This window comes from Podarcis liolepis (genome assembly GCF_965112155.1).
Source record: "Podarcis liolepis genome assembly, chromosome: 14".
NCBI lineage: Eukaryota > Metazoa > Chordata > Lepidosauria > Squamata > Lacertidae > Podarcis > Podarcis liolepis.
Genome location: NC_139569.1, coordinates 19,385,053 through 19,410,857, shown reverse-complemented (window position 1 = coordinate 19,410,857; position 25,805 = coordinate 19,385,053). Strand labels below are relative to the sequence as shown.

Here is a 25,805-nt window from a genome sequence, read left to right as displayed (position 1 = left end):
ACCCATTACTCACTTGAACATTTACAGTTAAATTTTTGTCATGGTTACAGGTATTTGTGATTTTAGATGCTCTGCTCCTCTAGGTTGATTTTTAGCACCAATGTTGGACCACAGTTTAGGGTTGGATGTGAGGTTTTGTGTGGCAGCAATTAACTTGCTCAGCCACTATGAAACATTTTATACACTTTTTAGTTTTTGTACCATTTGGTATAGTACTGCCATTAAGTGGCTGCTGCTTAGCTTAGTGCTGATATATGATTGCATTGGAATATTTATTTGTCATTAATTGATCCGTTTTAACAATCAATAGCTTTTTTATAATTTTTAAATGTTCTAACATTCAGATAAACCAATCTATTTATTTGATGGTCATGTTATGTTTGAAGTGATTGAATTTTTGGTTGCTATTGTAATGAAGCATTGTATTTGTATCTTTGTTACGCTGTGAGCTGCTTTAAGCAAGTTTATATGGAAAAGCAACATACAATTTTAAACAAACAAATTACAAGTGGGCTATGGGTCATAATCTAGAGTTGTATCCTTGGGTTGCAATCCAACATGTTTTCTGTAGGTACTCAAGAAGAGGGCATGTGCAGCCTGGAAACATACAGAGCCAAGTGCTAAGACTTAGCAATGCAGGATCAAAACTGAAGTTCTGGGCTTCAACACAGCATGAGGCACCCGAGCAAAAAAACCACAGACCAAGCCATATATATATGTAGGAACATAGGAATCTTCCTTATGTAGGAACATTATATATGTAGGAACATAGGAATCTGCCTTATGCAGTGTCAGACCAAGGTTGTTTTTAAGTTCAGAGGCATAAAATAATTTACACACAATATATTTTAGCTCTTTTCGCCCTTCTCCACCTACATTATTGCCCCCTGACGCCTTGGATCTGAGGGAACCTGGGCGACTGAGCAGGTGAGAGTTATTTCTCCACTTTAGTGATGGCCACCACCAGATAATAAAGATTCCTACTGGCTGAGACAAAGCAAGCATTCCCCCAGAGTGGATCGTGACTGGTTGGGTTTAAGCCGGTACAGCTAGGAAGTTGGATTCTTGGATCCCCTGCATTGCAAATTCCCAACTTTTACCTGGGCACAATATGATAAGCATTTCTTGCTTGTAGCCACAGGCCACTGCAAGTACAATAAAATACAAAAGACGTAGCAGAAGCAAATATAATCCCGCTCAAAATGAAATGACAGTTAAAGTCAACCTAAAAAACCATTTGGGGTTGCCCTTAATTTCTGCTTGCTCAAATTAACGAGTCACCTTTGCAAACCACCCACATTTAGTTTGAAAGCCTCGTTCAGATTTTCTTCACTGCAGTGAGACCTGCTAGGATCTGTGTTCGAATTGTTCCCTGTACATGGAAAAGATCAACCAGTTGGGACAGCCCAGTGGCATGCATAGTGCCATCTTGATTCCTGATAAATATTCTCTACACAAGTGTTGGTAGGGGGGGCAGGAATTAATGTGGCGTCGGCTGCGCCTGTACGACCATGGCAGCCCGATGGGACTTCTTGCCAAGTACAGGTGAGAGCTCCTGAATGACCCACGCCTGGAAAGGCTGCCCTGTGGTTATACCTGACTGATGAATGAAAGCTGGGAAGAGGGCTAGCGAGACCTGCACAGACTCCTGTAGTGACTGGTAGCAGAGCTGGCGGGACTTGGTGGCTTCCCCAGAGATGCTTTCCACGATATCTTCCAGGACGCTGAGAGTCTGATGGATAACTGTCTTGGCTGCAAAATCAAGAGAGGACATTCAAACCATCAGCCCAGGGCACCAGTGGGGGTGAAAAGAGATAAAAGTTAAGAGGTGGTAGCCCGAAATTCCCAAACCATTTGCTGTGAGAAAATGGCTATGTTTTCCATGGGAAATTACAAAATGTGGACCCAAGACACCCATCCCAGAGGTATATCTCTGTAAGATTTCCTATGCTGTCTTTGCCTCCTCCTAAACAGCTTCTACTGAGAATGGGTCAGTCTGTCCTGTCTCTGAAGAGACGTAGCATAATCCTGGACAAATCCAGGATCCCAAACCAAATTGGGCCAATCCAGGATTTGTCTAGGCAGCCCCAAACTGCTTTAGGTTGGATCCATATGAAGTGATCCATGGCTGCCAAACAAGAAAGCGGCTGGTTGGTGAACAAGGGAGGAGGAGGAAATGATGGTGGCAGAGACATCGCCTCCTTATTCCCTCCCCACACTGATCAAGTGTTTAATTAGGCTTTAAACCCCTGATTAAACATGCGGTTGCAAAAGTGCCTAAATCCTTTCCTTCTCCCCCTCAACCACCAACCACAGGTTGAATTAGGATTTAAAACCTTAATTGAAGTGCTGCACAAGGTCTCCCTCATTGGGTTTGGGTAAGTGGGGAGCCTGCTGCAGTACACACCGCTTCCTGCCAAACAGCTGTTGAACGGGGTACCATAGCATCAGCAAGAGCTCCCACATGCCATTTTGGAGCCCTTGGAGTATTTTTTTTCCTGGACTTTTGGCTCACTGACATCCTTTTCAGGCTCTGGGAGGCTCTGGGGAAGGTTTCCTTGCGAGCCACAAGGACTTTCCAGCTGTCTCTTGCCATTTCAGGTTAGGAATTGACTGCCTGGTGCCACATGTATACACAGTCACACACCTGGGGGGGGGGTGACTGTATTTACCGGTATATAGTACCATTAGTGAGCACGACACTTTACAGAGTACGAGAGATGCATTTGTACAAAATTTGCAACCCCCAGCACCAATCCCCTTATTTCCCCCAGAAGGACCAGCTGGAAGGGAAACAAAACTGATATCAACCTCTCCTGGACTTAGGGGGACTTCAAGATCTCAATGTTACTCACAGCTATAAGCAAGGGTTAATTGCCAATGGACCATTGGGAACTGAGACATCAGTTATGCAAAGCTGCTATGTGGATACTTTGGCCAGAATGTCAGAGAGATTTACCGATCCTTCCGTTTCGACTGTGCTAGCAGTTACTCTGCCGTTGCTAACAAGGCCTGTATTGGGGGAACTTACTATCGTCCTGCTGTATTTTCCTCTGGGGCAAGATGGCACTGGATTTCAGGCTGCGGTAATCCCTGGTGAGGGCGGAGATTAGGCTGGCGTGGTTAGTCGAGCGAATGGCCCACTGCTGTTCACTTTCCGGGAGGTTTGGCCATGGCAGCAGCAGGATATTTGAGAGCGCTCGGCACACGAGTATCTGAGCCTGCGGAGAATAAGACAGATCAAACAAAAAGAAAGAAAAGAGGTAAGGAGGGAGAGAGAGGAGGAGGAGCTGAAGAAACACAATCAGCAGCTCCGAAAGGGAAAAGGATCCTGGTGTCCAACCATTTAGATGGTGTTGCCTTGAGACTACACTGCACAGACATGCCAACAGCAGAGCCAAAGAGCTTAGAGTCAACAGGCTTACTGAGCACTAAAAAGAAGAGGAGGAGAAGTTTGCATTTGATATCCCACTTTATCACTACCCTAAGGAGTCTCAAAGCAGCTAACAATCTCCTTTCCCTTCCTCCCCCACAACAAACACTCTGTGAGGTGAGTGGGGCTGAGAGACTTCAGAGAAGTGTGACTAGCCCAAGGTCACCCAGCAGCTGCATGTGGAGGAGCGGGGAAGCGAACCCAGTTCCCCAGATTACAGGTCTACCACTCTTAACCACTACACCACACTGGCTCTAAGCAAAACACACGTGTATGGTTCAAATGCATGCTGCTCCTCTCCCCTCTCTTTATTGGAAGCAGCTGTGAGATCGGAAGCAGGCCACTTCTAAGCTACCCAGAATTACTTGTGTCTGAACCATCTACAGCTAACGGACATGCAGTGGTGTTGCTCCACTACCCAAGCCAATGCAATGGCAGCTCGCTCACTAAGTCCCACCGTACCTTATCAGGGAGGCGCTGAGCAGAAGTATCTGTGATCCTGTTGAACATTTTCTGGACAGCTGGGATGCTGATAAGAAACACGGGGCGTACTGTGGTGGCCAAGGAGACGAGCAGGTGGCAAGAGGACAACAGTAACTTCTCTTGTACCTGAGCGGGGGGGGGGGGGGGGAGGAGCATGAGGACAGAGATCTTCAGCCTCTTTTGTAACTGAATCAACAGAAGGGTTTGATCCAGGAGATTCAGAAATGGTACATAAGAGTGAACAGGTTTGTTGTGACAGCTACTCCACGGAGGGGCAGCTGAAGGACATGCACTGGTCTTCTGGAACCTCTTCAATAGATTATGAATGGGGAGCCAACCAGCAACAACGATAACCTAGCAGAATCTTGATTATGCCGCTCTTTCAGCCCATGATTACAAGAGGCAGCAAGAAGTTTAAGACCTCTCAGGAGTTCTGAGGGAGAGCAATTTATCCAAAAGCTAAGCCAACCTCCCCAGTTGGCGACAAGGAAGACAAAAGACAGGAGCAGCCAGAACCCAACCTGAAAGGTTTTGGAGAGGACTGCAGCTCAACCACTGCTCTAAACAGCACAGGACGGACAGAAGAGAACCAGGTTGGAGGCAAAAGTTCTCATGCTCCGGTTCTGGTTTTTTGTTTTTTTTTGTTCTCCTGAGCACTCGCTTTGAAAGATCACCCCCCCCCCACCCAAGAAAGGGAAGCTCAAGCAGCTGCAAAATGGTAGCTCAACCCAGCAGCAGTTCACTACTGACATTTCAAATGAGGCAGCTTCCCATTATACACATTGACCAATAAGACCTCATAAGTTAATTTACATCCCCTGCACAAGAATGGCCCCCCTGCCAGGCAAAAGAGGGATACTTTCAAGGCTTGGATTTGTACACAATGGCTGATGCCTCTGGGTCATGCATGGTACCTTAGAACTGATTAGTGGAGTGATTGCTTCCAGGGCAGTAGAGACAAGGGAGACAAATTGTGTGGGGTTTTGCCGATGAACTTCACTGTAGAACTGTGCTAGCCAGTGACAGTAAGCCTGCAGGGCTGCAAGGGATTGTGCATGCCTAGAGAAACAGAGAGAGACAGAATCTCAAATGTAAGCTGAAGGGAATAGAGGTACACAAGACCAATAAGCTTCAGGTCTACTCATTTCCTGTTGTGTATCTGATTTGAACCCTGGCTTCCTAGGTCTAACATGCTAATCCAGCCTTTCTCAACATGGGTCCCGAGATGTTGTTGGACTACAACTCCCATCATCCCTGACCACTAGTCAACCCAAGGCTGAGAAACGCTGCTTTAACCACTACATCATGCGGGCTCTGCAAAACTGGTTGGCTGGGCTCAGGTCATAGCAGTCCATGACATCATTTGGCCAGGGCAGCTGCATCATGAGGGAGTGAGCAACACAGAGGAAAGGATATGAGACACATGAGCTGGGCCTATGGAGTCAAGGAGTGAAAACATCTGACATTCCTAGCAATGCCATAATCTATTAAAAGGACTGTTGACAAGCTGCTACAGAAGCTGCACAGACCACAGTGGCACTCTGAGCGTGCAACTCCCTCCCACAGGACATGGAGAAGCAACACTTTGGGCGCATTGTTCAGCCTTGGATAAGGAGGATCGCCAGCTGGGAAGGGACGTTTGGTGGGGCTGGGCTGTGGTCATTCAGACTCTGCTGGGCCCCTCTGATTTCCTGTGCAGGAAAGATCTTTCGCAACCCCCATCACTATCAACGACTGCAGGGTGAAGAACTCTAGAGAGTTCCCTTGCATAGGAACAAAACATGTCTTTTGGCTTCAGTAAGGAACTAGACTTCAAGTGAGCATTTCTAAAACACTTTCTAACCCTGCATTTTTTATTATTATATCATACTCACACATCAATAAGGTCAGGTTTCAGGACAGATGGCACAGCAGTTTCAATATTGTAGAGTTTAATCTGGGACCCATATAGAGTTACCTTGACCAGTCTGTGGGAGGAGATAAGAGGCAAGGAAATGAGGAAAATAATATACAGGATCCTCTGCTATCTTGAACATAAACCCTGCTTTAGGTTGGAGGCACAGAATCTATGCACAGAAGGGAAAGGAAGGGAACGTGTGTCCAGTTTTGCCCATTTGTAAGTAATGCTGGTTGAAGACATTCTGGGGCCTGATGTTGTGTTCAATTGCTTTTAGCATTTTTTAAAAAAAATGATTTTCAGGTTTACATATTTCACTAATTTTACAATCATTTTAACATTTCAAAACTTGACTTCCTTCCCCTCTTTCTGCAGTTCCTTATTTTTTAAAAAATATCTTCTGCATATCCAAATTAACTTAATCTGCTCATTTATTCATCTACTTTAAATATATACTCTTATGAAATTGCAGGTTATTACAATAATCCTGCCAATGTTCTTATCTGTTTACAATTTATCTGTAAATATTAAATAAACCAATTCCATTCTTTTATAAAAAGTTTGTTATCTTGATTTCTTATTTTTCTGGTAAGTTTTGCCATTTCTGCATATTCCATAAGGTTTTGTACCCATTCTTCCTTTGCTGGGACTTCTGCTTTTTTCCATTTTTGGGCGAGTAACATTCTTGCCGCTGTAGTAGCATACAGTGGTGCCTCGCAAGACGAAATTAATCCGTTCCACGAGTCTCTTTGTCTTGCGGTTTTTTTCGTCTTGCGAAGCGCGGCTATTAGCGGCTTAGCGGCTATTAACGGCTTAGCGGCTTAGGGGCTTTAAGAAAAAGGAAACAAACTCGCAAGAACTCGCAAGACGTTTCGTCTTGCAAAGCAAGCCCATAGGGAAATTCGTCTTGCGGAACGACTCAAAAAACGGAAAACTCTTTTGTCTTGCGTGTTTTTCGTCTTGCGAGGCATTCGTCTTGCGAGGTACCACTGTACATGAATAAGTTTCTATGCAGTTTAGGTAGTTCTGTTCCTTTAATTCCCAAAAGAAATGTTTATTTTGTTTTTGTTTTTTACAAATGTTTATTTGTTTCTAACTTCTTGCTGTTAGCTACTCTGAGCTATTCAAAGGAAAAGTAGGACGTCCTTTTTGGATACAGTCCTTCAGAACAAATAAGGAGTCTGGAGACATCTGATTTGGAAAGTTCTGAACCCTCATCCAGCCTGCCAAACCTTATAAGTAGTATGTTCTACTTCAGGGGTGGGGGACTGGATCTGACAGGTGGGCAAGATCATGGCATCCCCATCTGCCGTCGGTGACTTTGGCAGGTGGGCAGGACCAAACCCAGCATACCTGCGTTTTGCGCTGAATGTAAATATCGCTTGCTGCAGGTACAGATTTACCTTGGATTGCATTTCACAGCAAATTTACAAAGGTGCCAAATACAAATTCCACTTGCAGATAAACAACCAGAGGTGCACTTTCAGGCTCATTAGTCCTTTGCAGCTGGCTTTGCCTGAGGTCGTATCACATCAGTGTGGGACAGATGAGGAAATAGGGCTTCCTGGGTCTAATTAGGATCCTTGCCTGCTTTGGCCCACAGGTAAGAGGCTTGCATGCCTGCCCTACCACTTCCACTGTCACTGCCAGTCAGTGAAGGCAATACTGAGCAAGACAGACCAGTGGCCTGATTTGGTATAAAGCATCTTTCTATCTTCTCCATTGGAAGCAGAACACCCATATTCACGGCTGCATATTGTAATCACTGGTGTTTATATTTTGGTGCTATAATGGGATTGCTTTATAGTGTATTTGAATTATGGTCTGTTTTAAAAATTCTTCAGCATTTTAACAATGCTGTGCTATTGATTTCTATGTTTTATTTATTTCTTTTATCTATTTAACTGCATTTATATGCTGCTTAGTCATCAGCATTTCTAAGCAGTGTGTGTAAACTGCGCAGGAGTCACCTTGGCATTTGGCAGCATAAAGAACAGCAGGATTCTCTTAGGACTGCACGTAAAGCCCTACAGGAGGCATATCATAAAGAGACAGCGGCTGGAGCTGAAATGCCAGCAGCTATTAGCTGGCCTGTCCCAGAATCCAACTCTATAAGAGGGTCACGCTGCCTACCTCTCCACTACAGTATGAGCATCGCTGAACCTCGCGGCAAACATGTCCCCCGTGAAGTACTCAGCTAACCGACCAACCGCTTGGAGCAAGGAGCTGAGGTCGCGCAAGGAGCAGTGTAAGCGCCGACAGTCGTTCTCTGCAGTGATGTTCAGCCTGTGACCTGAAAGGACAGCATGAGCCAGTGGGAATAAAAATGCAAGGCGAAACCGGAATACAAGTGCTTCTGCTAATAGAGACAAATTACTGCCCATTAAGGTGATTTAAAGAAATGGCTGTCTCCTGCACAAACTCTTCATAGAATTCAAATACAAAGATTGTCCGAAGCCTTAACCTTGTAACACACAAGGCACTCATAGGAGAAATCTAATTATGCAGATAGCTTGCCAGGAAATGAAACATTTACCGTAATTACATTACATGCATTTGCTCTGCATTAGCTGTCTTGCAGGTCACAGTTCAAGCACCGGATGCAAGCAAGATTGCTAAATTAGGCAGCTTAGAAAGGGGCATTGTTAAAGAGGACATTGGGGTTTTAATCTTTACTAATTATTTGCAGCTCTTTTCCTCCCAAAAGGCTAAAATATTTTTCAGAACAGGGTGGCCCCGCTCTACCACACAAGCAACAACAGGGACCCAAACAGCAAAAGTCAAAGTAGTTTAATCGTAGATAGAAAATCCTGATTGGTTCAAGGGGGTGGGCTCTAGACAACTGCAACATAGAGAAGCTGCGTGTTTCTAATATCCGCTGCTGAAGAGCACACCCACAAGAAAACACACCGGCACCCTCAATCCTCTTAAGAAGATGGCACCTCTGGCGACAAAATTAATATTGCTTTGACTCCTGCTATTTAACTGGAAGTACTAAATCCCAGTGTGTTTTCTTGTGGGTGTGCTCTTCAGCAGCGGATATACTTTGGTGGGGAAGGAGTTGAAACTGCCCCAGCCCCTAGGAGTTGGCATGCCTGTTGTTGGTGGTTACCAGCCATTTTGACCTTGAACATGCCTAGCCTACTGTAAAACGCTCTACACCTTTCAGTCTGTGAAGAATGTGGCAGCCAGATTCCTAACTTGTCTGGGTGTCCTGATCTTCTCTCAGGCCTCTCCTGCATTAGTTGCAGAGGTTCTTGGTCTGTTGCCGGCCCAAATTCAAACTGTCAGTTTGACCTTGAACATCTAGGGGTCCAAAAAGCAGCCCATCTCCAAATATACCTTTCTGTACCTTAACATGTTCAGCAGAAGGCCTTCCACCGAATGCCCTCCCCATCTAAGGAGAGGTGGTTGGTTGGCAGGCAGAGGGCTTTCCCAGTGGTGGCACCCCAACTATGGAACAGCCTCACCCTAAAGAGGCTTACCTGGAATAATTTTTGATATTTTGGTTCCAGGCAAAGGTCCTTTTTATTATTTTTGTAAGCCTTTGTAATCTTTTTTTAAAAAAAAATGTTTTACAGTCTGTTAACTGTTATATGCTGCTTCAGTTTTACTGCCTTATTAGTTATACCTGTATTTGAAAGTTTACTTCGATTAAGACACTTCAGAAATAAAACTACTTAGGTGTCATACAAGGTGTTTATCCATACAAACTGTATTATTATATGGAATTTTATTAAAGGGCATGAAATAAAATAACCCCCCCCCCCCGCCGAAAAACCAAACTTGAGACAAGTTATATAATGCACATGTTAAAACACGTTTTTTTTAAAAAAAGTGCATATAAAAGTCATATTTCTGTAAGCCAAAAAGGTATATACAACAGGTAGAATGTATTAACCTCTATATAATGCAGATTAATATAGTTAGACACCATACAGAGTAAGCAAATTTTAGCTACTGGGATGTTTTTGCCAGTAAAAATTGCTGTTTATGTCAGTATGAACGTGCATACTTAAAGCAGTTTTCCCAAGTTAAAGAATGCTGGCTCAGTGATCAGCCCAATATTACAGAAACACAAACAGCACACAGACATGAGATTTCAAACACTGGTAGTTTGCCTTACCTGTTCCTGAATTGACTATGAATTGTTGGAGTCCCAGATATACATCTAGATTTTCCTGGAGAACTGGAAACTGCGAAGAAGAAAACAAGCATAACTACAAGGTCCTCAAATATAGTAACCATGTATGGTTCCCTGCTGTTTAGAATCTGGACATAAGCACAATTCATCTGTCACCTAAACCTTCATGGACAAGGAAAATAAAAGTTTGGGAGTTCAGGATTGGTTCAGTATCATAGCCTTACAATGAAAAATGATGTCAATGGAACACTGCAGGAAAATGGTTGCCCTGGGAAAGAAGCTTTTCCAAAACAGGACTTGCTTACTAATGGTCTGCAGAATACTCTTAAATATATGTTTGCAGAACTGCATGGGTCCCAGTAGTCAACAGTAACATCCTCCATTGCCTTTACCCGGCATTCAAGTGCCCCAAGGGCTTCACATACGTTACTGGGGATGTCTATGAAGATAGGCAAGGTAAGTCACTGTTCCCATATGCAACAGTGACACACAAGAATACACAAAATAAAGCAGATTAACATAAACAGTGTCAGCCTTAGCAACGGGGGGGGGGGGGAGAATAACCATGAACAATTCCATAATGATAGCCTGCCTGTAATCACCAAAATCATAATGGGAGGACTTATGCTGAGAGTGCAGCTTGCTTTTAAGGTTCCCTAGTCAATTTATGGTGAAGGAAGAGCTGGATCAGATTTATAGCACAGTATCCTATGGTCAAAACTACGTGGCACTAAATATATCATTAGCAACAATGCCTGTGTTTTTAAAGACAGTATTAAGACATCACTCCCTACACCTTCCATTTTTTGCAGGAAAAACTGTACACGAGAAAGGGAGGTTAAACCCTTCCTTTTCCAGTCACATTCCTGCCATAAACTGCCCCACACTGCTCTGCAATTACTCTTAGAAAGTGTTCCTATAGGTACTAATGTGACTCCCACACCCTCAGGCTAAATATTGCAATGTTGCCGGGGGGTGGGGTAGCAGGATAGTGGTAGAATCCAGTTCCACTGAAATCTGCCTCCCCCAGGCTTAGTATTTTTTTTAACCCAGATATAATGGCAAACAAGGCATACAATGTCACATGCTAATACTGGCCAGGAAGGGAGGGGTTTAACCTGTCTCCAGTCTCTTGCAAACTTCCCCCAACAATGCATGTAGCACTACGTGTGATTTGTCACATTGATCATTTATAGCTACTGTTCTGCTAGTGTACAGGTCAAGGGTCAGAGGATGAAGTGCTGAAAAACAGAAGAAGCAACACAAGCTCCTAAAATGTGAAAAGCCTCACAGCCGCCCCCCGACTGCAAGCCTTTAAACACACACCATGCTGCTAGATTTGCAATGTAGGTCTAAAAATGCACCATCTGTTGGCAAACTGCAGCACTGAGTGTCCCCAAACTGGAAAGCACCAAGAGATGAGCAGGGAATCCCTGCCAGAAGTGTCAATCTCACACCAAGGAATTTTAAGTGCTAATCTAGCACCACCGGACAAGGAGATGGCATGCTGTGTTACTAGCCGGCAGGTATGTCACAGCTTTGCAACAGGGAAGCAAGATGGGAGACATAGGGAAATGATCAGATGCCTTGGCTGCCATCCCAGGAGTCAATGTCATGTGGCAGGATTTAAACCGCATAGTTGTTCCAGCTAGGTCTATGAACTCAAAGCCTACCTCCTAGTGGGCAAAAGTTTAGCAGAGCCATCTCATACTACTACTAACTTGGCATGCTCCTTGTGGCAATAGTCGCAGAGAGGATGTACATGATGTGATTTCTGCCAAGGAGGTGAGAAAACAGATATTCAATCTCGAACTGGAACCCAAGGTGGAGGTGTGCCCATGTGACCGTGTATGATCTTGTGACATGCGCATGCCAGCATGTCGCTGTTAAAGGAGTGGCCAACCCTCAAAGTGGACCCTAGGCAGAAAAAGGTTAAGCCACCCCTGCTCTATACAAAAGTGGCACACAGGAACACAATTGCCACCAAATACTTTCACTTTACGCTTGCCAATTGATTTTAAGATTCCTTGAAAAGGTGAATGACTGAAGCATTGCTTGAAGTTAAGCTAATGCCTTTCATGTATGAAAGAAACTTTGCAAGTGAGTCATGTGTACTGGGTATTTATTTATTTTTAAGTTAATATTACTATTCTTATTTGAGCCTCCATTCTAGGTCAGAAGGTCCACAATCCTCAAACTCAAACACCTTTTCCCACCACCATCTACTTATCTGGCATGTTTATATCAGGACAACAGAACCTTGGGTCAGGCATTCGGTGAACTCAATGGAGTAAAGACTGCAAACAGCAGGCACTTCTTCTAACCACCTGGAATTCCTGCTACACCTCACATCAAAAAGCAGGTCTTTGAAGTAACAATGGCATGGATCTGAAACTCTGAAGGATAGTGAGGGTAAAGCTCACACTCCCACTTACCAGGGTCGAAAAGGCATGCGTTGGCAGGAGCTCCATTACTTTGGCCACTACTTCCAAGCTCTGGCGTAGGTACCGCTGCCACTCTGTCTGTTGCTGTGAGAAAGAAATACCATGATCAGCTGTTTTATTTGCCTTTGCACCAGGGCTGTTGGAATGGATTTTCCACAAGTAGAAAAATGAGGTGACAGAATGCTGAAGTGGTTGGAGTGGGCAATTCCAGTTCATGCTATGGGCGAAGAAATGCCATTTTGGAACACTCTGACAACTTAAAAACAAATATGCAGGTAAAAATTTAAAAAACATGGCACATCTGCAAAAAAGGTTCATAACCCCCACACCACACTTCCCAGGCTTGCAATCATAAGGCACAAGACACTGGAGGTGGTGCGAAGTCCTGTTAGCCTTAAAGATTTCAGCTATGCTATTCTGCACATGCCTTCAGATTCCATAATGTGCAATGGAAGCATAATGTTTTCTACTTTCTACTTTCACAGTTATTACAATTCTCAAGTCTACAGTCTTCTGCTTCTTACATCGTCATCCAGCGTCTCGTCATCCAGCTCTTCCAACTGGGCCTGGTTGTACCTGAACTGTATCCGATTTAATACTTCTGTCAGCAGAAGAACCAGGGCATCTTCGTACCTGGGAAAGAGCAAAAGGAAAACCCCAATCAAATTTGCAACCATTATTATGGAAGGCAATGGTAGTCCATGGGAAGTTATACTAATGTTACTTAAACTTAAAGAGAAAAAGGCATGGCACGCATCTGACATGAGACATCTGAAAAAATGGTTTCTTTGTTTTTTAAAAAAGGGTTGCAAAATAATAGTAATTATGGGGTGACGTTCAGCTAAGTTTTACTCAGAGTAGAGCTACTAAAATTAATGGAACTAAGTCATAACCACTAATACCAATGAGTCCACTTTGAGCCAGACCTAGCTGAATTCTGTTCATTCTAGTAGAGTTGACAATATATGGAATATATGGAAAATGAGTTTTAGCATCATTTGGTCTGACACCACATCCTTATTCAAGAGAAGTCATTGCTAAACGAAGTACGAGAGAGGAAGTTCTCACTAAGGCCTTGGGCAGAAAGCAACGTTTCATTTAAATAAGAGGACAATTGAGCTACTCAGAAAGGAATTCCGTTATGCATAATCAAATCTGATTGCTAAGTGTGTACATACCCTGGTGCTGCCTCCCCTAACCAGCTGTGCTCCAGATGTTTCCAGACCAGCCACGATGGCCAATAGTCAGAGATGATGGGAGTTTAGTCCATCAGCACCTGGGCTGTACTAGGGTGGGCAAGCTGCCCTAATATATCATCTGTTCATTTTCTCTGTCTTTATTCTACTGCACACACTCTTCATGCTTCTGATACCATCTTGAAGTCTAAGATTCACTGTGCTACCTCCATATACATTATTTGTCATTCTAATTTCCATTTCAAATCCAGGCTACACTTCCACGCCTGTTTTCCACAAGGCTAGTTCAACCTGCACAGTCACAGGCCTGGGCACTTTTAAGAGGGTAAGAGAAAGCATGTGCACACCCCCCCACCCCTCTTTAAGAAAGGAGTAATATGGAGTGAAAGTTTGCTTGTATATTCCGGGGGGGAGAGAATCTATGTTTTAAGGTCAAACTCCAGTTGCGAGTGTGCAATGCTGCTGGTTTGAATTTCAAAATAATAGTGTTCCCTGTAACTTGAGATTTATCTACAATAGTGATGCATCATACTAACATCAGATATTTATCACCTTGAGATGTTTAGCTTTTCTTGTTAAAAACAAGCAAAACTTTAGTCCTTGGTGGCTTCAAAGATATGCTTGGAAAGTGCGTCAACGAAATCTCAAGAGGCAGAAATTGAATTGGATTATTAGTTTCCTAACAATGCTCTCTGCTCTTCCCCATGGCCAGAATATGTTATGCAAATAAATACTATGAAAATTGGTTTGACTTGCTTAACTTATACAGGTTGCAGAAGTCTGCTTTTCCTAGTGCAGGACCCAAATACAGATATACATTCTGTATTTTTAAATGCCCAGAACCCCAATCATGCACAAGGAACTGATGCCCTTTCCTACAAAACCGCAAATACCGTTACAACATTTCCAGGTATGGCTTCATTTTTAAGACTGCTCTTCTTAGAAATGTGGTGTTTACTGCCTGAACAAATGCAGAACTCAGCCTATTTTCTCACGAAGCTCCCCAATTGCAAAACAAAAAGAAAAAAAGCAACACACCACTGAGTGACATCAGCCCCAGCAGTGACCTAGCAAGTTGCAGGAAGTACTTGCTGTCCCACTATTCTTTCGTAAGAAAAATGCATTGAGAAAAAGCTCCCTCCAGCATATGCAAAAGACAAGTGAGCAAGCTAAAAATGTATTTCTCTCCTCCCCCCACCTGCTTTGAGGGAGTCTGCTGACAGCTTATCTTACACGCTCTCGTGCTCTTCTCAGCGTGGTTAGAAATGAACTACTGAAGGAGAGATCCTGTGGTTATTTGAACATGCAGTCTGGGGAGATTTAAACCCCAAGATCCCGTATTCGAACCCACATTCCCCTTTTGGGTCATTTGTTTCCTCCTCCACTGAGGGGACTGAGCATGCAAACCCACGGTGTGCTCCCAAATCCCTTCCTGCAGACCATCTCAAGGGACAAACAACTACATTGAATAAGCTCTCTATCTTAAGCTTGTGGAGAGTCTGAGCAAGGAATAGGGTCAGGCCAGGATGTCAAATGAACTGGGAGGCTGGTAGGAGCACCCAGACTAGGTGATTTGTACATGAGGCTCTGCTTGGAAGAGGCTTAAACTACAACGGACAGGAAGCCTCAAACGCTGTTCCTGTGGTGTAAGCACTCTTACGCTTATAGGTAAACACTTCCTGTCCCTATGACAGCTCTACAACTTCCTGTCCCTATGACAGCTGTAAGAGTTGCATTAAAAAGAAACACGTCCAGAAATAATGATTCAACTTCCCTCTTCTTGCATTCTTACAAGTAGCAAATGAAGGTTTGGAACTCCCTCTGTGAGCAACTAATCCTTTCTGGCTGCCAATCTCCTTAATCCAAGCCAGTGAGACTTGGGCTGAAACTGTTAAGGAGCGTTTCATTTCCCACTATATTAGGTCTGCATACGCAGCTGTACAAAGCAGAAAATTAAATTACAGTGGTACCTCGCAAGACGAATGCCCCTCGCAAGACGAAAAACGCGCAAGACGAAAGAGTTTTCTGTTTTTTGAGTCGTTCCGCAAGACGAATTTACCTATGGGCTTGCTTCGCAAGACGAAACGTCTTGCGAGTTCTTGCGAGTTTGTTTCCTTTTCCTTAAAGCCGCTAATAGCCGCTAATAGCCGTGCTTCGCAAGACGAAAAAACCGCAAGACGAAGAGACTCACGGAACGGATTAATTTTGTCTTGCGAGGCACCACTGTACCCCTTTTCGTATAGCATGGGACGGGAGGAGGGGTGTTACTTTTCTGAATAATCCTATGTGGGGGGAAAGGTCTAAAACTAGAAAGCTAGTTTGAGATAGAACTAATATTCCTTGAATGCGTTTGATTTTTAACTTTATGGTGCTTTAAAACAATAACAACTTATATATGTGGGAGAGTGTTCAAATTAACCCCCCCCCCCCGACATGGTACAGTCCATTCTGGCACATCATTCTGCTGCAAGTTTGGTAGATCAGGGTTTCATTTCTAGCTTAGAAACATATCTGAAGGCAAGCTTCTCTCCACTGTGCCCAGTGCAGAGCACCCAAATGGACTCTGTGAGAACAACAGCAAGGAAAAATAAAGCTGGCCTTTTCCGCTGCAATTCTGAATGCCTCCGCGCAGAGCAAGAGCAGCCAGAGGATTATATCCCAAGTTGCTAGAAAAAGGACAAGCCTTTTAAAAAACAAACCCACACCCTTTGTAGCCTTCAAAATGATGCCCAGTGAAGGAAGGAAGCAGCAGGAAAAGCTGTGATACAAATGAGCAGGGGATCTTCCACTGCGCTGCTAATCTTGCTTACCTGTTGAGAACTGCTTCTTTATCTGCCAGACGACTCTTTATCTTACTGGTTAAGTAATCCAAGAAGAGAGTCCAGATGTCTAAGCAGGAGAAGTAACCTTCATGGGTAGGCTGAAACACGGAAGTCAACAGACAATTTTTAACAGTAGCACAAACTGGATATGGAGAGAGAATTGTAATAGCCACTTGATAGACAACGGAGCTTCTCTTCCTTGCCTTCCTCCTAATGTCACCTTAGACCACATTCACACCATACATTAAAAGCAGAATCATACCACTTTAAACAGTCATGGCTTCCCCAAAGAATTCTGTGAACTAGTTACGGGTGCTGGGAATTGTTTGGAGACTTCTATTCCCCTGCCAGAGCTACAATTCCCAGAGTTCCCTGGAAGAGGAATTGATTGTTAAACTACCCTGATAAGTTTTTAGGTCCCAATTTTGTTAGGTCTTTTCATTCTTATTTTCACGACCAGTTGCTCTGAGAACCCCTTGGGGTCTGAAGAGGGAGTAATGCAAATGTTCTTTTTTTTATTTAGGTTCTGTTTTAAATTCTCTTACTGTACCCTGGAGCTGGAAAACAACAACAATGCAGAGACAAAAGAAGATACGCAAACACCATATCTTGGCACAGAAGCATCTCATTCTGCACTCCTTATCTTTGAACAAGCCTGAGAGATTCAAATGCTTGTATCCTGCATTTGAAAGAAAAGCTGGTCCAAATAAAAGGTACATTTTAAAATCAAAACTAAATACTGTCTCATTGGCTCCATATTTTTGTTTTCCTGGAAACCAAAACAGCTACTGAGATTTGATCTCAGTCAAGACCTCTGTGTTGTGTGGTACCCAATATAATATTTCCAGGCGTGCCAGGAAATCACTGAAATATGCACCCAGGGCTTTCAGGAGACCAGGATTGCTGCTATTTGCAATGCAAGAGTAACATTTTAATTCGAATGCAGTAAAAACCCGACAGAGTGTTTTCACGTGAAACCTTATAGGATAACCAACTCTAAACAAAGCTGGATTAAGGAGAAGAGACATGCCAGTGTTGTACCTGATGAAACGTGTACTTGAACAGCAATGCAAGGAATTCAACCACGGGAAACTGGGAGTAGGACTCGATCCTCCTCAAGTGGACACTCACAAAGAGGCGCAGAAAGTCAGTAAACTTCTCTATGTAACTACAAGGGAAAGACAAGAGAAAACCTGATCAAGTCAACCTGAATACTGACAGAAGCAACAACAGCACTGAAACATTTAAATTTACTTCATTACCTCTTTCATTAAATAACACATTTTGCAGCCATTTTAAAAACAATTGAATTAAATCCCTACAGAAATTACCTACACGGCGGGAAACCCTTCATTCCATTATTACCTGAAACATAGCAAGAAAGAGATTCTCTTGTCAACGGCAACTTTGGCTTTTGTCAAAATACCAACTCAAACCTTCTGCTAAGAAATCCCATTATGTATTTCACTGTCACCTATGTTAGCTGAAACATAGTTGTGCATCTCAAGCCACAGCCTGCTATGCCACATGGCGTGCCAATTTTGAAACCAGAAGGACTTTCAGAGCTGGCCTTGATAGGGAACGATGGATGGGGGAAAGGGGTGGTGCTTCTGAAAACCAAATGATCCCAGTGGATCCATCTATAGCACAACTAATATCTTCTACTATTAAGGTATTGATTTACGAAAGAACCCAAGGCTTTGGCAGCGAAGAACAAAGCTGTTCTCTTCCCCAAGAACTTTATAGTCCAGGGATTCCCACTCCCATTGGCCCTGGTAGCTGGGGTCGATGGGAGTTGGAGCCCAACAATATTTGGAGGGCTGCTGGTGCCCCAGCCCTGTTCAAGTCAGGTCCCCACCTGAAGGCAGAACAATCACACAGCTGCAAAACCCTCCAGTTCTTGGGGGAGCGGAAGCTTATTAAAAGAACATTGCAAAACAGAGATACACACTCAAGTCCCCCCCCCCCCCCAGCCACAGAACTTGAGAGTTCCTTTGTACACAGCACACACTGAGACCCTGGACAACTTTACTGGTTGTCTTAACGTCTTCTGTTTTATACCTTAAGTGCCTCTGAAAGAGAGACAAAATTATAATAATTGTTATTTGCCGAACATTTCTTTCACACGCTCAACTTGCTTTGTGTCAATTATCCTGGTGATCCTTAGATCTGCCCCAAAATGTAGACCAGTACTGTGACCCTCCAAGTATCAGATGTGAGGGAAATGGATTCCTTCAGGCCACCAAGAGAATTCAAACTTAGAATCGTCATTTTAACTCAGAAAGCAGCTCTCTATACCAGGATTGGGCAAAGTCTAACCTGCTCCTGAAATATAGAGTGCTGGGTGGTGGTAGTGGTAAGAAGAAATGGGCAGGTAGACTTTTATGTAGTGAATGAGGAAAAAGTAGGCCAGAAAATCACAATAAGAAGACTTTCCTCCCAAATATGGAGGAATTTTGAGAGGCCTGCTCACATTTGATTTGCTGCTCACAAATTTAATACTCAGTTCAGTTAATCCTCATTAAAAAAAAAGAACAGCACAGCATGGTTACTAGTGACATGCAGCACCTAGCAGATGTTTTACATAATATGCCCTCTCCTTTGAAGCAGAAGTGTCTACTAGGAAAGAAGGAAGATATTAGGTAAAAGATTGAGGTGAGTGGGTGTAGAAAAAACTGGGAATTGGATAAGGTATGACTAGGCTGAATGCCTTCCAGGTGCACAAAGTCTAAGAAAAGTCAGACTAGTGCTGACTTATAACACCACTACTTCTTGTTTTTGACATTAGCCTTCCAGGAACATTCATTTGTAGAAACAAATGATATTGTCAGCTGCACCCACAGATCCCTTGAATCCCTCTCTGGCAGCAATTTGAAGCACAAGGAGTGCTGAATCCTATAACCATCTCTGCCAGTATCCACTTCAGCAGCTCCTCTAGAAAGCCAAGCTATTTTTGCTTTATTGTCAAAAGTCATTGACAAAAGCAGCCCAAAGTTTTCTCAGTACATTTCTGTTTTAAAAACAAACTAACTTGACTTCCCTAAGGGCAGATCCCACAGCATACATTTAATACACATTCAGCACTCATCTAAAACACATGGCTTTACCCAAAGGATTCTGGGTACTGGGAAGTGCAGCTCTCCAAGGAGAAAACTAGTTCCCAGAATTCTTTGGGGGGAGTCAAGTGCTTTAAATTTGCATTGAATGTGTATTAAATGTATAATGTGGATGTGACCCAAGGTTACTAGTCTCTTGTTTAAAGAGTACAAGTAAATCTATACATATTTAAAGGAACAGAAAAATAAACTGACTTCTTTTGCATAGCTGGTTCAATAGCACAAGCCACTGCAGCTCTCCTAAGTTACTTTAAAACCTCTAATGGTTCTGCGTGATTTCATGCCTACAATTAGCCTCCCCATCTGTTTGGAATTTGACAGAAGAGGCCAGATAGAAAAGGAAGACCCTTTTACCTCACTATGTCTCTTTGGCTGCTTTCAGCAACAACCGAATGAAGGCAAATTCAGATCTTGTACAACCTCAGACCTGCAGCCAAACTGTAATGAACGGAAGGGGGATGGGGAGGAAGAAGGAATACAAACACCACAGTCGCTTTGCAACGTCAGCCTCCCACAGCCAACGTACCTGGTCACACCTACCTGCCCACCCTTCCTTCTTCGTCACGGGACTCTGAAAAAAGGTGATTAGACACACCATGCATGACAAGAAGTCAGTAAAGACCGTCTTGCAGTAAACAGAAAAGATCAACAATATCGATTTGTCTGGGCTGGCTCTCCCTTACCTCTCGTCCAGCTCCTCCAGCCGACTCTTCACCGTATGGGCATTGTTCTCCTTGGTGATCTTCTGCAAGAGGTAAAACGTCTGCTGGAACATCCGCAGCAAGTACTCCTCAAACTCCACAGGCACACAGTTCTTTGACATCAGTTCATTGATGCAAGACATGGCAAGCACCCCAAGCTGGCCACGCTCTTGATTCAAGACAGAGTTCTGGCTGCTGCCATTGAGGGAGGACATCTTCCTGGCTCGGGTGTCGCAGCCAAAGCGGGCAAAATGGAATATGGTGGTGAGGAGGGAAGGGGTGATGCTCGTAGATAGAGGGATCCAGCTGAAGAGGTGGGCTAGACACTCCGATGCCAGGGAACAAATGTACTCGCTCTCTGTGTCAAGGACGGGGATTGGCTGGTTCAATAGTTTGGCTGTGCTGGGACTCTGCAACAAGCTACGTAAAAGGTCACCTGGGGAAGGGAAGATCGAAACCAAGTCTACTTGTCAGAATTCACATGGATCAGAACCAAGCTCTTTTTGGTTGCAGAGCTTTTGGCCATTTTGGCACACAAACCAGGAAATACAGATCTGGTAAACTGTGGTCAGGATCTACCACCACCTACTATATTTTTATCCCATCCTTCCTCCATGGAGCTCATGGTGACATTTTACAAATATATATGTTTGACACGCCCACACCCACACACCAATCACACATGTATAACATTGGAAAGGTATTCTTCAACAACAAGCTAGTGTAGAGAAATGATAAATGGAAACATCAGCATTATCATTCATACTTCTGTCACTTGAAATTCTTATAGGACAACCCTGTCCTTTATTCTAACAGACTTGTTTTTGCCTTCAGCTGCATCCCTGTGGGGCAGGTGAAACAAAGGGATAGTAGCTGGTCCAAGATCACACAATGAGCTTCACTGATCACAGCAAGCCAGTCTCTTAACATTCATACAGCACACTTGACTGTTCAAAGCAGTTCACATATTTTCTCTTGGTGATCCTAACAACACTAAACTAGATCAGTATTAGCATTCCTAAATTTCAGAATATGTGTGGGGGGTGGGGGTGGTGTTGCGTAACATCCAGCTAGTCAAGGTTCTAGTTGAGGCAAAATTTGAATCAGGGACATCTCAACTCCTCACTCACATTTTTAGACGCTATGTTTTATCATTTCTGACTTTCCACCCACTATTTCACAGACTGAAGTCTCAGCTGTAGCTTACAGCAAGCTGCTCACAAGCATGTATGTGCCGAGGATCAGACTGAGGTTCCCAAACTTCCCAATGTTTTTCCATCTTCATGACATTTGGCAGTCCACAGCTGCACACTGAAGTCCCTTGATGAAGAACCTTTTTCCAGGTGCATATATTCTGAGCATCCATTCCCCTTTTCTGTTTGAAAGTTATGCTGAGGTTTAACTAAGTACGCAGGGAAGCCTACTGAGCTTCTCCCCATTTAAATCATGCATTAGTCTGGACAGAATTTATTCAGCAAGATTAGTTTTTTTTAGTCACATTAACTAAGTTCTACTACTCTTCTCATTTTTTTGAAGTAAGCAAGTATAAATTGCCATATTCTGGCACACACTCATAAGCATTATGAGTGGCACATCTGCCAAGAATGAGATGAATGAATGACATCAGAAGGGTTCATTACAACATTGCCCAAGCAGCCAGAGTGCCACTGCAGCGTGGCTCCTTGCCACGTTGTTGGGTAAGTGTCAGAAGCCCTGGATCGTAAGAAAGGAATTTACAATACGGTTCCTTTCCAGCCAGGAACTAGGGCGATGATTGCACACCACGGACACTTCTCAATATGGTCCTCAGTATAAAAAGGTGTTGTACTGCAGCAGCTCCCCTACAGCTTGAGAAATGAATTTCTTTTCTTTAATGGACAACACCTCATAGTTCTTCCCATGTAGCTAGGTCTTAATCCACAGTTTAAAAATCACTAATGATTAGTTCAAACCTTACCACTTTCTCCCGAAGTTGGAGATGGTGGTGGAGTGGCAGCAGTGACACTGTACTTATCCCAGATGCTTTCCAAAATACCTATCAGAAAAGAAGAGCAAAATCCCCAGCAATTGCATGAGAGTTCCCATTATACCACATTAAGTAACAGTTTCATGTAAACTAAGGCTGCTCCTGCACCCAGGGAAAGCATTGTTCCAAGCCTGACGGAGGAACTCAGTACATGCCTTGCAGCAGAGAGCTCCATATCGTTTGCTTAGGCGTCACGAGAATTAATAGTTCTGCTGTATTCTTATGTCAGAGGAAGTTATGGCCTTTGTCTCATCAGGGTCTCATATTTTGTACTGCTTTAATACAAGGATGCTGCCCCCCTCCACCACCACATGTTTGTCTTTTCCACTAACCTGTGAGAAGCCCAAGGACAGTCTGAACCTGCTCCAGGAGCAGTTTGCGCAACTCTTCCTTCCTTGCTATGCTGAGGTCTTCCCGTGGACATGCCAACTCTTCCGATGTTGTCTTCAGCATGATCAGCCCAAGTGGAGTTGTTGCGGGGGATTGGATCAACTGTTGGGAAAGTCAGGTTTAAGTATTAGCAGACAACAGCTTCTTTGTATTTGGTAGATGAACTACAGAGTTCTAAAGAGGGGGACAATAAATTTAGTCTTAGAATGCAGACATCTTATCTCTACAGTGTTTTTGAACAGGAAAGCTTCTACATGCAATCTTCTAGTCCCAAACACATCAGTGGAAAGACAAAGTGGAAAAGGCAGAGCTATATATTCGTTGTAGTAAACAGAAGGGCAAAAATTACCTGGAATATTGAATGAGAGAGAAAAGAAAGCAAAAAAAAAAATATGGTACCAGCATAATACAGGAATTGGTCCTCCAGAGATGCACTCTGTTGTAACATGTAAGTGGCACCAATAATGAGAGTTTTTTTGCTTGGGGGACATCCATTATGTGTAATGGCTACACAAAGTTGACAGACACTGACAAGACTGTTCACACATAACACAATACCTGCTTTTCCTGGCATGGAGATGGACTGCCACACCAGAATAAGCAATCTGTGAAGCCAGTCTAAGCAATAGTACAGATTTTTAATCATTTACTTGAAAATGCTAGCTCCCTGTGATATGGCAATTCTAATTTATAAAATGCTGTTTTCTGAGGGCAGTATATATCACATAATTCTAACAGTAACTTTGAAAGGTAGGCTAGTTTATTATATGCATATTACAGATAGCACACTGAAGTAGAGATGGTGAGATTATTCAAATAAGAGCATAGCTAAATGAAAATTTTAGCTATGGCACTTGGGTTCATAGAATGCTCTCTTAACCAGCTTATACTAGAACTAAAAGTTAGCAGATTTTAGACAGCTGTGTTACTGAAGATGATATATTTATGTAAGACAAGCTAGGCTTTAACAAAATGAAAGGATTTTTAGGAAACACATCACAATTTTATCCTTTGGTTTCCCTTCAGCAAGAAAACTGAAAATGTACTAACATATTAGGCCATCATTCCCTCTCTCAAATTTTTCATTTGGACATGCTCAAGAAAGCCGACTTCAGTCAAGGATTTTCTAAGGACTGCCTTACCTGTAAGATGTTTGTAAAGAAGTCATGGTAGAACATTGGCCAGTCTTGCCGGCCAATATCCACAATGACTTTGCAAAGTTTGTTCCTAATGAAGTAAGGCAGAGTTTTGTGGTGAGTCAAAAGAAGCTTGGGCAGGCAGCTGCGAATCTCCATTTTATCTTGTGATGGAACCCCAAGCCACATCTTGTTAATCAGGTTCTGTGGGAAGAACAAAAGAAAGTGAGGTGTCATTTTGTACTAAACTTGGGATCTTTGAAATATCTTGCTTATGGCTACTGTTAAGAGCTGACAGTCAAGGTATTAAACCTAGAGGGCATAATACCAAATCTAGGAAAATGCTGACTATCTGGAAATCTGCTTCAGAATATTTACTTAGTAATGGAATTAGACAGTAAAATATTTGCTTACAATTGAACGATGCATTCCCAACTAGTAAAGACGGGAAATTGTAACCCTACTAATTAGCACCCAAAGCATGTCCCTGTTCATGGCCAGAGCAGAAAATATTAAACCTTTCAAGACAGCTAACAAAAAACAAGGGATATATTTAATGGTGATCATTAATACTAAGGCTAGACTGAAATTCTTGTGAATTATCTCATAAAATGCAATAAATAAACAGGATAATGGAAATCTGTCTGCCAGAAAGAAAACCCATCTGTAAGAATAACAGGTGACCAACATTTGCTATCTTTAAATCAGGGTTACAAAAATCAATTCAAACTCATCATCTCTGCTGCTATGTATGGAATAGGAAATACTCATAGTGCAAAAAGTTGTCATTAAACACAATCTGATGGTATAACGGAAGAATAATCTAAGGCAGCCTTTCCCAACCTTAGGTCCCCAGATGTTACTGGACTATAGTACCTATCATCCGCAACCACGATGGCTGGGGCTCATGGGAGTTATAGTCCAATACCATCTGGGGACCCAAGGCTATCCATACCCCTGGACCAGCTCGAATTATCACAACAGAGTTAAGTGAGTGAAACAGAACTCGTAAGAGGCATGCTTTGAGCAAGTTTACTCTTGCCTAGTACCTTACCTCAAACACTGTCAAACTGTACATCATTACATAGTCGTTTCTTGTGCTCGACAGGAAATAGAGGCAGAATCTCCAGGCGCCAATCTGCTGGGCAAAGTTGTTCAGGAGCTCCTCTGGTTAAACCCCCCCAAAAAAACTGTGTTAAAATTAATAGAATTTCAAGTCATTTGGCAATTCTATAGCCTGTTCCAAATAAACTGCACCTTACACAGGAGGCAGGGAAGGGCTCACAGGTTATTATGCAATTGGACTTTGGGGCAACCTGGGGTACAAAATGTAGTACCTTCTTGAACATAAAAGTAAGGAAGCTCAGGACTGCTAGCTCTCTGCGTTTATCATCCAATGGTGGAAAGCAGGGAAGGCCAAGCAGCTTTCTAAAGGAAACAATGGGCTTCTGAATTTAGGTAACAGACATGGGAGTCTGGCAGGTCCAAGGATCACACTAGACATGATGGTGCTGTAAGACCAGTCTCTTTAATTGCAGCCCTGACCTGAGCACATGTCAAGCAAGGAAAGGGTGTGTGTCCTGTGTGCATTCTGTTTTGAGAACAAAGGAAGACATAGGGAAAGGGTACTAATTTCTCTCCATGTCCACTGCTTATGCCGGGTTCATTTCTGGTACTTCTGGGAGACAAGATTGTGGGGAGTGAGGTAACCTGTGGAGGGAGGGGGAGCTATTTCAACAACCCCTCCTCCTTGTGCACCCTTATCATTCTTAAAATTAGAACTCTTCCTTTACACATGATTGAGCCAAGTGCACTTTTAAAGAGGTGGGTCAACCTCTGCATCTAAATTTGAATCAAAACAACTTATCAAAAGGGAGTCAAGAGAAGGACAATAGGTTCTCATTATGGTTCACATCAGACTTGAATCACCCTTCCAATGACTGGATACCTAAAGATAATGGCTCTGAACCTAGCTCATGCCTCCCGGCAGAGAAAATTTATTTTGAAAGAGTCCTCT

The 25,805-nt window shown here is 43.2% G+C and overlaps 1 protein-coding gene across 2 annotated transcripts in view; it reads right to left on the bottom strand.

Moving 5' to 3' along the window:
* The window catches only part of XPO6 (exportin 6), a 50,144-nt gene that overhangs the window by 11,855 nt on the left and 12,484 nt on the right, over positions 1-25,805 (bottom strand). The window contains exons 3-20 of one of the 2 annotated variants that reach the window (XM_083473632.1): positions 24,843-24,955; positions 23,795-23,992; positions 22,595-22,754; positions 22,194-22,271; positions 20,219-20,280; positions 20,076-20,106; positions 17,751-17,784; positions 17,461-17,587; positions 16,408-16,517; positions 12,926-13,034; positions 12,393-12,485; positions 9,940-10,009; positions 7,947-8,106; positions 5,791-5,883; positions 4,831-4,975; positions 3,896-4,042; positions 3,032-3,221; positions 1,597-1,752 (exon numbers count right to left, since the gene is read on the bottom strand). In XM_083473632.1, the coding sequence (XP_083329758.1) occupies positions 1,597-1,752; positions 3,032-3,221; positions 3,896-4,042; positions 4,831-4,975; positions 5,791-5,883; positions 7,947-8,106; positions 9,940-10,009; positions 12,393-12,485; positions 12,926-13,034; positions 16,408-16,517; positions 17,461-17,587; positions 17,751-17,784; positions 20,076-20,106; positions 20,219-20,280; positions 22,194-22,271; positions 22,595-22,754; positions 23,795-23,992; positions 24,843-24,955 (2,076 nt within the window). Of the gene's footprint in view, positions 1-1,596; positions 1,753-3,031; positions 3,222-3,895; positions 4,043-4,830; positions 4,976-5,790; positions 5,884-7,946; positions 8,107-9,939; positions 10,010-12,392; positions 12,486-12,925; positions 13,035-16,407; positions 16,518-17,460; positions 17,588-17,750; positions 17,785-20,075; positions 20,107-20,218; positions 20,673-22,193; positions 22,272-22,594; positions 22,755-23,794; positions 23,993-24,842; positions 24,956-25,805 lie in introns of both variants that reach the window. The other variant, XM_083473631.1, reaches the window with a different exon arrangement.